The 16989-nt window shown below is 41.0% G+C and overlaps 1 protein-coding gene across 1 annotated transcript in view; it reads right to left on the bottom strand.

The window, feature by feature from the left end:
* DGKI (diacylglycerol kinase iota) overlaps positions 1–16989 on the bottom strand; it is a 419366-nt gene that overhangs the window by 107922 nt on the left and 294455 nt on the right. Inside the window, exon 21 of the mRNA XM_023514207.1 lies at positions 8166–8266. Coding sequence (XP_023369975.1) covers positions 8166–8266 — 101 coding nt within the window. The remainder of the gene's footprint in view (positions 1–8165; positions 8267–16989) is intronic.

Raw genomic sequence — 16989 nt, 5'->3', positions numbered from 1 at the left:
TATCATCATCAATACTTTAGGCCCATTTCTTCGGCTGAGACCTACATTATTAATTTCTAACAAAGCATAGCTCTGGAACACATTTTTTTATAGACAAAGCAAAGCTTTGGGTTGTAAACAGAATTAGATAAGAAACAAATTTATATTAACAATAATATCATCTTCCAGCTCAATATTCCCCTGGCATCAGAGTCCTTTGCAACTGGAAAGACAAAATACTCGTCTGTTAACCAAGACTCCCAGAAACTGGCAGAGAGGGTCTATGTCCTTAGAAAAGCCAATGAATTCAACAATCCATTTCTAAAGTGCTGCTCAGCAATTCTTCCCAGGCCCTTCACTGTCTCATTCTACAAATTGACCATGTCAGACTTTCTGCTCATTTCCAGAACATCAATACCCTCCTCACCCTACCTAGAGTTAGCAGGCTTGCTTCTAGTTTCACTGAGAAAATAAAGGTAATCAGAATAGAACTTCTGCCTCCCCCCAGCACCAACCCACTGATCCACTGTGTATGAGCCCCTCAGCCCCCCCGTCCATACTCAGGAGACCATGCTCCACCACTGCCCACATCCCTTCACACCGTGTTCCAAATCCACAATCTACTAGATGTGCACCTGCTCCTTGGCACCCCTGTCTGTTCTCAGGAGGCCCTGCCCCACCGCTGCCCACACCCCTTCACACCACTGTGCACCAGACCTGGCCTCACCATCTGCTCAAGAAGCAGTGCTTTTACAGTTGGGCTTCTTCCCCTGCATCGAGTTCCTCCACTCCAGGGACTGGCCTTATCAGGACACACACTGGCCATAGCATTTTACAAACTAGAAAATCTTCCTTTGACTCTACATCCTTTTCCAACAACTATCCCTCTCACCTCCCTTTAATAAATGCCTCTAGCAGCAATCTGTGCTGAGGTACCTCCTCTGCTCCCATTTGCACATGAACCCATTCTATTCACCTTACTGTTTTCCACAACCTCTGCGAGGCCCCTGGTACCTACCCCTCGACCCGCATCCAACCACCGGCTCCTAGCGTGCACCTGTGTATCCTTCTGCCGCTCTGGAACATTGACAATTATGCTCCTTCTTTTATGAAACCTTTTTTTTTTTCTTTTACTTTCCACAGAACAAGCTCTCCTGCTTTTTCCTAGCTCACTATAGGCCTCTTCTTGGTCTCCTTTGATGAATCCTCATCTTCCCTACCTCTGTTTCCCAAGGCACTGAGGTTAAAACTGCAGAGGCAATCATCTTGAATCATTCTGCGCTCGTGAGTAGTACAGTTAATCCACTATCTCATCCTTCATTACCTTTACGATGCATTCAGAATCCAACTGGTTCTCTCCAACTCTGCTACTTTAATCCCCTCACCTCCATCACCTATCACGTGGAATACAGTGTTAGTCTTGCATCTGTGCAACCCAATAGTCAATTCTCTGCTCAGCAGCCCAATTTATTAAAAATAAATCCAGGCATGTTATGCTCCTTCTTAAATAGTCTCAATACCTCATCACACTGAATAAAGCCCAAAGCCCTCTCCATGGCCTAACAAGCCCCTTTCACATGGAGACCTTTTGCCACCACTTCAAATTTACTTCTAACCCTTTCCGCCCACCTGCCCAGGTTCCAGCCATGTGGACTTCCTAGCTGTGCATTAAACACACCAAGGAAGCTTGGCCTTAGCACTTAGAGACACTCTTCCCCCAGAAATCCACATGCTCTTTGCTCTCAGGTCCCTGCTGACAGGTCACCTCTTCAGAAAGTCTCTCCCTTCCTCACAGACAGGTTGCTTTGCACTCTCCTGCTCTCTCTTCCTTTACAGCACTCGATGCCGTGTTATATTTTTTCTTCATGTGTCTGTCTCTCCCACTGGAACAGAAACTCTATGAGGGCAGGTACTTTCCTATATCACTTGAAATAGTATTAGCAATGTGGCAGTCTAATAGATGGTTTGTTTGGGATTGGAGGGAGATCCAAGAAACTGGTCAACAAAGCAGACTACGGCAAACTAAAGTCAGTTTTAAAGGCATTTGAAATGGTATCGTGAAATACCAAAATACAAATTTTTACTTATTCTGTTAAAGATATCATATGAGAAAATACAAAGTAAGACTCGAAGGAACCAGAAAGCACAGTGACTCAATAAACATTCAAAATGCCAGCCCCTTAGACAGTTCCCTTACATTTTCTGTGTATCACTCGCTTTATATGTGACGATACTATCCCTCGCTTGGAGATGTGGGGAGAATGACACGACACAGGTAGGAAAGTGCAGGGTTCTCCTACGTCATAACAATAGTACAATATATGTTAACCAATATTATTACTGTATTTTAATAAAATAAGTATACAGACAAAAGATAGGAAAAATAGTAAAAGAAACCAAGCAGGAAACTCTGGGTAAATGACAGTTTGTGAAAATAAGAATAAACATAATCGCGCTCACAAAAGGAAGGCTGAAGATGTCCTTCAGAGGACAAACTGATGTCATTTAACTCCTCAGACAGGTTTCAGATTGGAAAGCCTGCCTCCACCAGACCAGGCTTAATCGCTCCTGAACAGCCCTGTTGTCAACTTGTTAAATGAGGGGGAAAGATTCAATTTTAGATGGAGCAATCGATAGGAAAAAAAAAATCAGTGTTTTTAGCAAGCTTGCGAAGCAAAATGCACTTACACCATTTTCTAATGCTCATAATCATTATGAGTGATGTTGGAGCTTTAGAAACTTTGCTAAGGAAACAATGTCAGAGAAAAAAATGTTAAAACCTATATAATTTCTATAAAACTAAACATTTATTAGGATATAATACGTTCATCCTAGTTTAACCACTGCATTTAGCAGATAAGGAAACTGAAGCCTGAAAAAGACAAACACGTTACCCAAGGTCACAAAGCTAATTAGAGTTAGACTCCCTGCTCTCATTCTTGCATATGTATTTATCTCTTCCTTTCATTATTTAAGTGACGCTGGGAAAATAGGTACATGGTTTTGCTATAGCCTTCCCATAGTCCTTTACACATGAGAAAAAAGTTCCCGAAAATCGGGGCCTAATTCTAATATTTTCAACCCACGGTTTGCTCACTGTAAGCACTCAATAAATACACATTGAATAAATCATACTGTGATGTTCTAGTTTCATCCTTCAGTGCCTAACATTTAGCACCATAGCTGGCATAGAACTGATGGGAATATGTATTACTGAAAATATAAATGCCCGAGTGGTGGAACGGATCTACCACTTGGGCATATTTATCAAATCTAGTTGAGGTTCACTGAGGTCAGATCTGCAAACTGGAAACAATGACAGCTCCAGGGATCACTGCTTCTCCTTTTGAGAATGGGTTAGACTTAATGACTGAGTCCTAAAGAATAGAATAAATAAGGCAAAAAATAGCAACTTTTTAGTGGAGGAGACTGGCAAATCTACCTTAACCACATGATCAGGATAATATCACCAGGGATGTCACGTGGATCTCAGTGAGCAGTGAATCCTGACAGCCTGGGACTTTAAAGGTACTCCAGGTATTCTAAGAACCCATAGCTCTAGTCAAAGCCAGATTGGAGGATATTCTACCGAACACCTGTTCAGTATTCCCTTACACCACTAAAGTCATTTTTTTTAAAAAGGAAAGACTGAGAAACTACCAAGAGACTGGGGAGATACACCAACTCAATGCAATGGGGTGTGCTGGATTGGATCTGGAACAGAAACCCCAGGAGTTTAGTTAATAGTAAAGTATGAATAGCAATGTTGATTTCTTTGACAATATACAGTTGATAATTGACAAATGTAAGGTGTTTAACGAGGAGGACTGAGGGAGGGGTATACAGTAACTCCCTGTAGTATCATTGTAACTTTTTGTAAATCTAAACTCATTCCAAAATAAAAATTTATTGGAAAAAAAATCAGTGATAGATAACATGGTGCACTTAAGAGAAAGTGTTAGGAGGAAGGAAGAAAATCTGCAGGTATCTGGCCAGATCATCAAATGTGGGCAGCAGCTTTTACGTGCTTCATAGATTGAAGCATCCTGTTATTACAGCAGACTTTTATAATAACAGACACAATAAAAGTAAATGGGATGATTATTTGTTATACATGTTCTTCCCATTATCTTTCCATGACATTTATTAGCATTTTCGATCCTAGTTTTGAAAGCGAGGATTGACTTGGGAGGTGGTAGGATGAGCAGTTTTAAATGAGCTGCCTCAAGCCAGGAAGAGCTCTGCATGGAAAGGGTCACAGCATTAGGACGGTTGAGAACCACTGCTCTAAGTCAACCCCTAATCGAGTCCTGCAGACTGGCGGGCAGGTTGATGGGAGGGCTCCTCCAATAACGGCCATCCCAGTGATCAGGGCTATTATATTTGGAGACAGTAACTAATGTGCCAGATTTCGCACCAGAGGATTAATATATAAGATTATACTACATCCTCAGCACTATATGAGCTTGCAATTATTTTCTCATTTTAAAGATGAAAAATTTGATCATCAGAGAAATTACTTGCCAAGGTTGCAAATGAGATTCAAATACAAGCATTTCTGACTTTTCTACTAAATCACTAAACAAGGAACTTTCATTAGGGCAAATACCTAACTAAATACTTAACTTGGGTACGAGCCTAGTATCATTAGTTTTAACCACTATATTGAGATCTTTCACATTATATATTAGATATAGGCAGATCTTATCCACTCTACTGAGCTCGTGTATGGGGAAGCATTAACACTGTATTTGATATATCACACATATAAGCCCCCTTCTGTCTTTACAGAATACATCTCTTTTTAGTTGGCTTCAAACTGTGTTTTAGGCCTGAGAATCATGTGAATTACCATGGCAATTCAAAAGGGTAGAGTACTCTACTGTCAAAAGTGAGGTTTAACCAGTTTAAATGAGATGAGCTAAGGCCAATATCAAATTATTCTAGACAAATATATGTATATAGACATGTCATCCTATGTCAATAAATCTTTGTCAATGAATCTTTCCTAGGGTTAGAAATAGACCAGATTTTCAATAACTGATCCATCTTTGCTAGATCATATGATTACATGCTTTGTTAAGGACCCATTTGTATATTTAATTCAATTTATGGGCGTAAAGGGAGTCATTTTCTCTCATCATTATTATAGATCTGCTTTAAGATTTTCTTATTTTAATATGGACACTTCCTCTTTACATTCTCCCTCTGAATTTGAATAGACTATCATCTCTTCCAAATCGGAACCACTATCTTCAGGGTTGATACATCAGGTCCAGTGAAGAAGACTCCTTAAGTGCTTTAATAAAGTCCAAAATTTGCCAGAAAGAAATGAGGGCGAGAATGTCAAAGACTAACTCTTCCCATGCTATTATATTAGGGGACTTCCCCCGAGTGAGGTGGGGCTAAATGAAAGAGAGGTGGGAAGAACTGGAAATTGTAAGGTCATCTTCTTTACACCAAAATATGCAATTATAAGGGCTGCCGTGCTGTACTAGCAGGGAGCCCTGCATTACAGAGGGAAGCAGGACTTGGTTAGACAACAAGCATCTGAACTCCTAATCTAATGTGAACAGTGATCCAGACACACGAGCAATGTTCTACAAAACAGTGATAGCAAACAGCCACCGGCTGCCGGGATGAGTCATTTGTGGAACATCAAGAAAGGAAACTACTTTTTAACCCAAGTAACACACGACTGCTCTAGTCTGGACTTCGACCATTAACAGTAAACGAATGACCTAGTGAGGGCTTCACTACTTTGGTTCTCCTGGGATGCGGGTCAGAGCACATTCCTAGAGCCTCTTTTACCTCTCTCTTGATATGTTCTGTGAATTTCATTTAATTAATGCTTTTGCAATAACATAGGAGTTTTGGCACGTGCATCACACATGGACATGAGCCGCGTTTTGCCTTTATATTTGATTTGAGCTCTGTCAGCCTTCCCGTGGTTCTGTAGAAGGTGGAGCCAGACAAGAGTGAAGGTGAAGAATTGCAAATCAGAGCCTCAGAGGACAAATTTCACTGAAAAACCACAGGTTAAAAGCACGAGCCCCATAAAGTAGAGTGACTGGTGGGTCACCTTTACTTCCAATTAATATGCTGTTTCTTCCAAATCAGATCTTTGAAATGGGCCTTTAAGTCTTGAGGACTTATTTTCAAGATTGACTATTCTAAGGGATTCTACAGTTATTCTAATGAATAATTCCTCTACCTTTTGAGACTTTCTTTGTTCTTTTGGGTCCCAAAGACACCTCTGAATTTACTGGACTTACGCTTATGCCAAGTTACTTATCCTAATTTAAGAGGTTTCTTCATATAGAAGTTTTATCACATGAGATATGATAAGGAAAGCACCTGCCAGAAAACGTCATTTTCCTGTAACGCCTCAAATCACAATTACCTTTGTCAACAGTGAATAGATAATGCCACAGGAAAGGCAGAATAGATAATTGAAAGCCACAGATAAGTCTCAAATCTCATCTCAGCCAAGAATTTCAAATGCATCCCCACTCCAAACCTACTTTCTTCTGAGTTGATGCTAAGCTGAAAAATATCACTTGAGACCCATTATCTTTTTTATTTTTTATATTAAGAACTATAAGCTATTTCTTTGAAAGTTTGAAACAAGAAAAAACATAAAACACTGCCCTTTATAATTAGTAGCTTCTAGAAGTCAATTTAGTTTGTAAAGTAGCTACATCTTGCATTGGAAATATATACGCCCATCACTTACGGGTTAAATTAGATTCGTGCTAGTCTGCTACTAATGAGCTCATTTATGTTAGAAAATGCAATGTGTTGTTTACAGAAGGAAGAAAAGTAGAGGTTTGGGGAATTGCTCCTCCTGCTCAGACTTTCCTTTTAAAGAAAGTGAGAGTGCCCGATAGATGGGAGAAACTAAAAGGCATTGGCGGCTAAGGAACCAGCGCAGTGGGGCGAGCAGGCTGCGGCGGCACAGAGAACTGAGAAGGAGGAACTGCGTGGAGCCATCTAGGAGGTTCCATCTAGGAGGTTCAGGGATTGGGCTACCAGGGAAATGGGTCCTCTCTCAGCACCAGCCACGGCCCACGAAGCCTGGCATTCACCCCTGGGACTGGCCTGGGATTTCAGGATTTCTCCCCACTAAGGCTTACGCCAGATCCCACTCACAGAAATCGGAGCTCAGCAGTGACTGCCCCAGGAGTGCTTTCCTATGTCAACCCTGCTAGTCCTAACTGTTGCCTCTTCTGTCCCTCTAGGCAGGTCCACGCTTGGAGACCATTTTCAGATTGGGTTCATACATCTTTGGCTCTCTACAAAACTCTTGCTTTCCTATCAGCATCCTTGCCTGTTCTCTTGGACACTGGTCTTCCTCATCTTCTCCGACTTTATTGCACTTTCCTGTTGGTCCCACAATTATGAAGGAGCCCAGAATGTGAATACCTAACTCACTCAACGGCTTTAGCCTCTTCTGGCCTCTTCTACCCGATTACCTCATGTGTCATGATATAGACAGTGATCTAAAATAGTGACCAGAATGTCAACAGTGCCCAGTAAATACTGACTGATGAGGTGACTAACATTTAGCTATGTATTTGAAGAAGTATATAGAAAATTTCAACATTGAGAAGTAATTCATACACTGATGGAATTGCAGATTTTAATAACTTCTCAACATCAATGAGTCATTTGAAACATCACAACTTTCTGTGTCCTGTGGGCCTTTCTCTGACATCATATAATGGAATAATATTTTCAAGTGATGGATGTGTCTTCCTGGATAACTCAGAGACACCCACACGAGGGGTGAGAACATAATTTGGTAATGCAGGCTCCAGAAAGAGACCTGTGTTACCTCAAGAGTTTTCCGGATGTTACTATACCACGTGGTTATGACCAACTTTTTGCTTTTTTTATTTTAGGCAAACCCAACACTTAAAACCAGTAAGGTAGTGAATAAGAGATTGGGACTTGGCATTCCCCAGAAGAACTACGCTATTCTCTGCTGTCCTTTCCCAGTTCCATTTTCTTTAGCTCACATATCACCATTCAGGGACTGAATGCTCCCTAGGTAGAGTCAGGCTCCTTTTCATTTCTCTAACCATGATATTCAGGCACAAGGACTCATGAATTCACCTATCAAGCCAAGGGTCAGCCTGGAGACAGGCTGATCACACGAAATCAGACAGGCACTTGCAACTTACAAGCCTCCCGGAGCTTCTCCTTGTCATAGTGGAATCCTTCATAGTCTTGTAAACTGATTTTGTTCACCCGGATCCTCAGGCGATCTGGGACAGACTGGGGACTGCAAAACAAGAACCAAGAGGTCAGATACAAACAAATGGGCAGTCACACACCTGGTGGGACTGGGGAAACACGGTCTCCTCATGTGGGGAAGAAAAGGTGCACATTCAGACCGGAAGTATGGGCTCCTTACCAGAATACCAAAATTACCTGGAAAACACTTCTCCAGAAACCCAGAGCGTCTGGAATTTAGGTAAGAATATGGAAATAAGTAGAAAGAGGCCTTGGACACCAGTTTTATATCATATTTTCTATTAATTTATTAAAAATATTAATAAGATCATATGTTTAGTAGCATAATAAATTAGATGCAGCTAATCTAAAACGATGAGACGTAGAGGTGAGTTATCATGAACCACGGGCAAAGATGCCTGTGACACTCAAATGCTGTCAGTGGCCGCCTGGCCCACAGAAGAGATGGAAAAACTATTAAAAAGCAGACTGTGTTTCCAGAAAGCACAGGACTGAGATTGAAATAGCTCTAGCATATTAAAATAAATGCTAGATGGCCTGTGATGGTGCCACTGAGCACCCCAAAATGAAGGAAAAAATTTAAATAGGTACCACATACTTACTTTAGGAAGAGAATGAACTGTGTACCTCATTTTAAAAGAATCAAATCCATATTGACTCAGGACACATACTAAATAATCAAATACTGTAGCATCCAACATTCTGAAGCATCCTACTGATCCTCAGAATGTTCATAACTAGACTCTTTGAATTTTCTTCAGTAATATTTTCAACATAGTTCAATCTTCTGTGAGAGTTAAGTGAAATAATTTAGCTTTCATCACCACCACGATGAATCAACACATTCTTCAGCATAATCATGTAACACAATCCTTATTTGCCCTTGACTACTACTACCTTCTACTTAGATTTATTGGTTGAGAGCATTTTCTCAACTAGAGGTTTACTTCTGACTTTTTTATAGTAAGTGGTGATAAAAGTCACCACTGACTAAAGTAGAAAGAATAACATTACTTTTCAACTCATTATGTAATGGAGGGAAAGGACGGAAAAGAAGAAAAGAATGGAAAAAAAGGAAGGAAAGAGAGAGAAAGAACGAAAAGAAGAGAGAGAAAGGGGAGAGAGGAAAGAAGAACAAAAGTGGGATGGAGGAGAGCGTAATGCTTGTAAAACCCTAGTCAGGACATCCCTCCCCACCTCCACCTAAACACACACACATGGGCACACACTCATTTAATTTTATAGCAACTCTGAAAGAGGGAATGAAAAAACAATTTAATCTCATTCTCTCATATAAACCTCATTTTAAGGCAAAGTATAGTAACTCCCACTCTACTTACCCAAAATAACACAGACATACCCAGCTAGAATACATATGGCACCCACGCATGGTCTCTTGCTCGCTCGCTTGCTCTCTGTCTCTCATACACACACACAGATTTAAACTGTGACTATTTTAAAGTGTACATGTAAGTGCACACACTATAAAGAGAGGTGGTAGACAGGTAAAACTGTCTGAGGTTCACTGGATTAAAACCAAACCATTATAAAATCACACAGATGGATATTTGGGTTGGAGGGGCTTGAGAAGACAGATTCAATAGCTGTGCTGATCCATCCCTCCAAGTGTGCTTGCTGGGTGCCTGTTTGGTATTAGCACTGCACTGGACATTGACAAAGCATTGATGGATAAAAGCAATGTGAGTATTGAAGCTGGAATGGAAAATACAGTTTGACAGCATAATATTTATACATACAGACCATGAATTAGTAAAGTTACATTATATTATATTTAAGATACAGACCTTAAATATAATGCATACCCACACTGTCATTTATAGATAGGGAAAGTGAGGTTCAGAAAGGTGAGGGGATTTCAAGGTCACATAGCTACTAAGCGGCAGAGCTCAATGCAGAGTCTTGGATTCTTTACTCATCAGTTTCATGCTCTTTCTATTGCACAACACTCCTCTGAGAAAATCAGATTCTCTAGTCAATGAATACGAAGAATCCCATTGATTTGACAGCAGAGCTATGAAGTATGGATTAGCAGAGCCCAGTGAGCTCTATGTGGTGTTCAGCTTCTATCAATAAACACTCATCAAGCGGGTGATTAAGGAAGCAAGATGACACGTGGCAGATATTACAAAAGAGTGTGTGGATCTGTTTTTTTTTAGAGGGAATTCTGGCTACAATATATTGTTAAGCACAAAAAAAAGTCATAGAAAATTATATATGATATAAGCTCCTTTATGTAAATTGTGAAATTTGGGGATGTGGGTATGAAAAGAAGTGTTGAGCAAGCTGTACCAAGTGGTTATCTCTAGGTGGTGGAATCTGGGGAGCATTTTACATTGAGTACCAACATTTTAAAATAAATAATATAGCTCAGGGGCATGTCAATATAAATAAATAATAACTCAGGAAAAGAGGAAAAATAAGGACTGTAGCAAAAAGTATTGGGTATTATTAATAGATGTGAGTATGGAGGAAGAATTTAAGGGTTAACATAGTGACCGTACAATGTTCTCTGTCAATCTTTACCCACAAATTAAGAAAGTCTGATTTTTATTTATTTCCAAGTAGTGGTTTGCAAAAATTAAAATTAGCAAATATTTGCCTGCCAACATAGCAGATGAAAGGGAAGCTGGGACGTTAGACTGTGGTGGCCCCGCACGCTGTCACAGAGAAGTGGGAGGGCAAGGGTCGGAAGCACTCCTCCTAAACACTTTTCTGAGATAACAGGAGATCTATCGGCAGGGGCTCCAGTCATCTCCACTAGACCTCACTAGAGCCGCAGTTGCCATGTGGGAAATAAGATTTGGAGGCTGACTGCCAACCAGTCCCTGCACCACTGCCCCAGGGAGCTCCCCTGACTTTGGGCTACCCCGTGTGCAACACGTTGCCTTTCCCAGCATGCATCAGTACCTGGTCCCTGCCCATGCACCTCCACCTCCCAGGTTGTCACTTATGCGTGCCCTCTGACTCTAACCTGCGCCCTGGCCCTCCACCAGTCTTCCCGACCTCAGGAGAAATTTATAGATCCCGAGTAAATTCACATATTGCCTCACTTCATCCCCAAGCTAAGCAAGATAGAAGTCCCTGAAGACTCTCCCTAAGCCCCACTTAACTCTGGCCCGTCCTCCTCCCTCCACATTCACTCTCCAGCTCTGACCTCCCTCCTCCTCCCAGCACCTACACTCCTTCTCACTGCCCACCAGCAGAAGCTGACTGGAATCCAGGCTTCTAACTAGAGTATCTGCTCTTTTGTCTGCTATCAAATACTGTCCCAGCTAAGGGCTATTAGCAAATTTTAGAGCATTAGGCCATAGAGTCCATGATGGGAAACCTTTCTGAATGATTCTCAAGGCAGACAGGGGAGGCAACATGGCCAAGTGGTTAAGAGCTCAGGCTCCAAGTCAGATTGCCTGGATTTGCAATAAATTTCTTCCAACTACTGGTTAATCAGAAAACTCTGTGTTTCCGTTTCCTCATAGCTAAGGTGGAAATGACCATACTAACTTCATTGTATAAGAATTAAATGAGTTGATACATATGATGTGCTTAGAATAAAGCCTGGCACATTATGAGTGCTCAACGGACATTAACTATTATCACTATAACGATCACTCTAAAAACTGCTCCCCTAGATAGGGTTTTGCCTAACAAACAATAGCATTGGAGGATAGTGAAGTCAATTTACAGCACATACAAGGACCTCTGTAAATATTTATGACAAACTTCTGGGCTTCCTCGGGGTGGGTGGGGTTGCTATCTAGCTTGGATTGTGGCATGACATTTCACACTCCAGGGTCTTCCCCCACCTGGTCTTTTACAAGACCGACTAACAACATGAAAACAGACAGCTCGAACATGAGGGAGAGAAAATGCACAGAGATCAAATGAAAGCCAAGTAATTCACTTTTGTCCCTTTATGTCAAAATCTATTAGTGTCCTATTAATGGCTGACTAAAGGTGGAGGATGACAAAGCTGTTCCTCGGAGTCTGGGGAACAGCACTGCCATTAGTTTTCTAAAATTAAATTTTGCCAAGGAAGTTAATAGAGCATAGAAGAGACTAACAACCTGGATAAAAATAAATTTGCTTCCCTGCCAGCGTCTACCACAAGCTACTCCCATGCTGACTTAGGTGCTCTATCAGGGGTTCTAAAACTGGCTTGCATGGAGCCTCTCAAGCTTCCTAAAAGGGATCCAGCCATCTGTGAACTCCCTTTCATATTGAGGTGGTGACCTCAACCTGCCACCTTCTCACTAATTTCTCCTGCAACACAGTGATTGTGATCCTTACCCAGAATGGAAGTTCATGGGTCTGGACTTAACGCCCACGAATCTGCCATGAATATTTTTTCAAGACCCATAATAAGAGCACCTGTCATTAAGTGACTCGGGAGGGCTTCCAATGACCTGCAGACCACAGCTGCCCTTGTCACACTGTGCACACCTGTAACTCCCTGAACACCCACTGCTATTCGTTTACTTACCAGTCTCTACTCTCTTACAGATGCTGCCCATAGCTCTTTGAGCTGACATAATGACTCGAGCCTGTGATCCCAGCATCTTGAAGGCAAAGGCAGGAGGATCCGTTGAGCTCGAGTTCACAACCAACCTGAGCAAAGTGAGACCCTGTCTATACTAAAAACAGAAAAATTAGCTGGGCATTGTGGCAGGCATCTATATTCTCACGAGGCTGAGGCAGAAGGATCACTTGAGCCAGGGATTCTGAGTTTGCTGTGAATTAGACTGATGACAGGTACTCTAGCCCGGGGCAACAGAGTGAGACCCTGTCCTTTGTAGAATTTCAATCTATTAGGGTCAAATTCCTCCCTTATCCTCTCAAGCCTCTTCATCCTTTCAGTCCATTTCCTTAGTACACACTGTTTCTCTCCAACCCACAAAAGCCTCTTCTCATTTAATCTCTCACCCAGGCCTACCTCTCTGTAGATCAAGGAAATGAGCAGATGCTTTGGTTCCCCAGAGTCACTTTTAGACCACATAATACCACGTAATTTTCCTCTCCTTAAAAACGTGAGTCATCTGGAAGTGATCCCCTTTAATATTATATTCAGACAATATAGCACAGTGGGTAAAATCAGGATAAATAGAAAAGAAAAAAGTCTTAGTTCCAATCAATCAATTTGTTTGACCTTGAGAACTCTAAGGTTACCTTCTTAAAAACCATTATCTGATGTGAAAATGGGACCAATAACAGGAATGTGGTGAGCACTGAATGAGAAGGTACATTAACTGTAACTATAAGGCTGTTAGCACATTCCTGGCAAATAATAAGTATTCAAAAATAATATCGTTGCTGTTGCTACTATTATTAGTACCCTAGTGATTCATCAGTTTCCACAAGCCTTATACCTTCTTATTTAGTCTTGGATAATAACATCATAGCAAAAGCCAGAGCTGCCACTCTCACGAGCAGTTAGTAGACAGCAACCTTAGCAGGCTGAGCCTCTGTCTATGGAAAAAGGGACCCAAGAGTCAGAGTAGCAGCCATCTGCAATCTATTAGATATGAACCAAGGGATGATGCCAAATGTTTGCAAGATCTTTTACTTAAAGATATTAAAGATATAAATCCTAACTCATGTTGCAGAGACTATCCTTATAATTATTCTACATTTTGTGCTTTATAAATATCCTATATTAATATATAAATATCCTAGTCTTAATTAACATTTATTAGATGATTCAGTGCAAGACTTGCCCCTTGTAACACTCCCTATGCAGGCACATCGAGTTTTATGAAGAAGGATAATTTAACCAGGCCTTTGCTCCTCGTATAGAAAGAGCTGGGTTTTGTAGAGAAGGCAGAGAAACATCAAAACTCTGACTTTTTCCATCCAGGACTGATTTAATAATAAATTGCCTTAACTTCTTTCAAGCAATGCAAACATAAGATGCTACCCGATCATAATCTAGATATAACATAGTAAATTTCTAGCTAATTTGGAATAGAATTTAAACTGGCCCTTACTTTACAGAGGGATTTTTATCCAAATATTAATTTCGAGTGTGAATTCACAGCCTGAGAAGATCATCCCTTCCGTCCCCTCGCAGCTCCAGCCCCTGCAACAGTGCCTGGCCTATGTTGCTTTCAACAAATATTTTTGCACAAATGCATAAGTGAATACAAGGAAGTTGAGTTTCTCAGGGACTTTATTAAAGTTTGTCATTGAGGCATCCCTGAGCTGCTTTCCAGTGGTTTTCCACTGTGAACCCCACACATAACTCTGATTTGGTGATCCACTGTTGTCCTTTGTCTGACCTCTGGATCGGGAAGTAAACTCACGCTGGGTGACACTCTCACTTGCCTGGATTTTATCTCAAGTGGGGTCCATGCAAATAAGTAACAGAGATAAAAGGCCATACAAGTGGCAGATGTCCCCACCAAAAAGGCAAGTAAGCCATTTATTTCAGTACTGCCTTTTCTTCAATTAAATAACAGTGAAGCACAAACCTCCATCACCATGTCCTGATGCCAGCTATCCAATACTTAAATATGATGACGCTCAATGGCTTCCTTTACCAACTTCCTACTAAAATTGCCAAAACTTACCCTGGAACATTTTCCAACTGCCACTGATAATAACCCATCCAAAAACAGACCCAAGAAAAAGCCTCTTTACATTGAAACCAAATTGAATCAAGGGCTTCTGCACAGAGATTTCACATGAATTTTCAACACCCGCCGGGTTCAGACAGAATCCTAATCACTCAGTTGTCTTCTGTCCAGAGGAGGGAACAATGCCTCAGGAATCTGAAATAAATTGTACAGAAGTTTTTGAATCTCAAGCTAAGGATAAACCAGAATCACAGCAGCAGCAGTCAGCCACGTGCTCCCTGCCCAGTACATCTTCCTGCAGAAAATATCTTTAAAAGTTATTAGTTCTTTTTTGATAGAAGTTGAATAAGTTCTTAGTTTCTAAGACACCCATTTGTGAGGAGGCTATTATGATACATTATGATGGACACATTATTTGAGACAGCTACTTCTCTAGAACTTCCTATGGGATTGTGGAACCATTATAGAGTTAAGAGGGATCCTATGTAATTCAATCTTTGCCATCCCCCCTGATTGTACATACCCCTACCATTGTATCTTCAAACAGCTACTCAGTCTTGGCTTAATCCTTACCCAGTTGTAAAATACTAGAAGGGAGTGGGTTAGTCCTTATTCAGCTCGCCCTAAGCATTTGAAAATTTGCCCTCAGGAGTCCAAATCTCCTCCATACTGGTCTTTCTACCACCATTTTCTTGTGTGTGTTGGGTTTTAACTCACTGAAGTAATCAGGCACAGGGACTAAAGGCAACAGAGGACAAACTTTAGGCCATGTCAAAGAAACATGTGCTGATGTCATGGCTGCCAGATTCAAAATAGACTACAAGAGCCAAACATCAAGGAACTTGCATGACATTGGCTGAAACAAAACTGAATTTTTCTAGAGATCTTCAAACACACATTACAATGAACATGTTCACACTTCTATAGAAAGTTGCAATAAATATCGATGCTTTTGAAATCTGTAGCCAATGAATATGCAGGGGAGCAGAATCACCATGTGGTTATGAGGGATGGTCTTTTCTGCTTGGTGCCACGTCATTTTGAGGGGACGCAAAGGTGGAGAATGAACAAGCAATGGCTTTACTTGGTGGCTTTGCAAAGCAGCTCCACGAGGATAGCAATTTCATCACGTTCACTTTACAGGAAAAGAAAAGACCAATAACCTTGATGAATAATATTTCAGATTCTCCTGGCCCCCTATTTCTTTTTGTGGCAATGAATGCCATCACTGTTACTGGCTCAGTCACACAATTTCCTGATACTTCGATGTGGACCCACCCCCTCATGCATGTCATGTTACAACTTCCAGTTACCAGAGTCCCAGATTTATTTTTTAAGTCAACTGAATGAGCAGTTGCCACAGAACCTTGGAGTTTCTTCCCCGTAAGATTACACAATATCTCTCTTTTTTCCTTTCCCTCTATTCATGCATATTAAATTCACTTCTCAGTTCTCTTCTAGTTCACTCTTCAGTAGCTTCCCTCTGTATGGTTCCCTCCCTGCTCCTTGAAGCTCTTTTCTTTTGGATTTCAGTTCAAAACATTCTTCTGGTCTTCCAGCTAAATTTCCAGAAGCTCCTTCTTTCTCTCCCTTGGAATTTCACCCTTGCCTAAATATCTTTCAAATATGTGTGCTTCTCTTCATGACCCCCCCCCCCAGGCCAGGATACTATTATCTTGAATCTGAACTAATTGTGCTCCCCATATCCAAAAATTTCAGCATACTGTGCACTGTTTGAAATGAAAATGTGATCCTCATGTGATGATTTACATCCCCCATTAAACCACGAGCTCTTTGAAAACAAGATGCTCAGCTGTCTCTATCTGTACGTATGTTAAATATGTGCCTTTCGACATGAGTTAAACTGCTGCTTACAATACAATATTTGCAATGAAAAAAATTATTTGTCATGACTACATTCTTCATCATACCTAATCCTCTGGAATAGGTAATGTGCACCATTGTCCAGGATGGGCACCACCCAATAGACTTTCACTCAAAGGAAAATCTACTCCCATTACTAAATCCGAAAAACAAGAAATAATCTCTAAGCTTGTGCAGCATAGTATTGGTGTGCTACCTTCACACATAATGTTCAAGTCGCTGGCTCATCCTTACATGACATGAATGAAGAAGAATTTCTACTTGTGATTGGATAGTA

Source organism: Otolemur garnettii, unplaced genomic scaffold (assembly GCF_000181295.1).
Source record: "Otolemur garnettii isolate 467f Iridium unplaced genomic scaffold, OtoGar3 scaffold00049, whole genome shotgun sequence".
In the NCBI taxonomy this organism is placed as follows: domain Eukaryota; kingdom Metazoa; phylum Chordata; class Mammalia; order Primates; family Galagidae; genus Otolemur; species Otolemur garnettii.
This window is presented reverse-complemented; position numbering and strand designations above follow the sequence as displayed.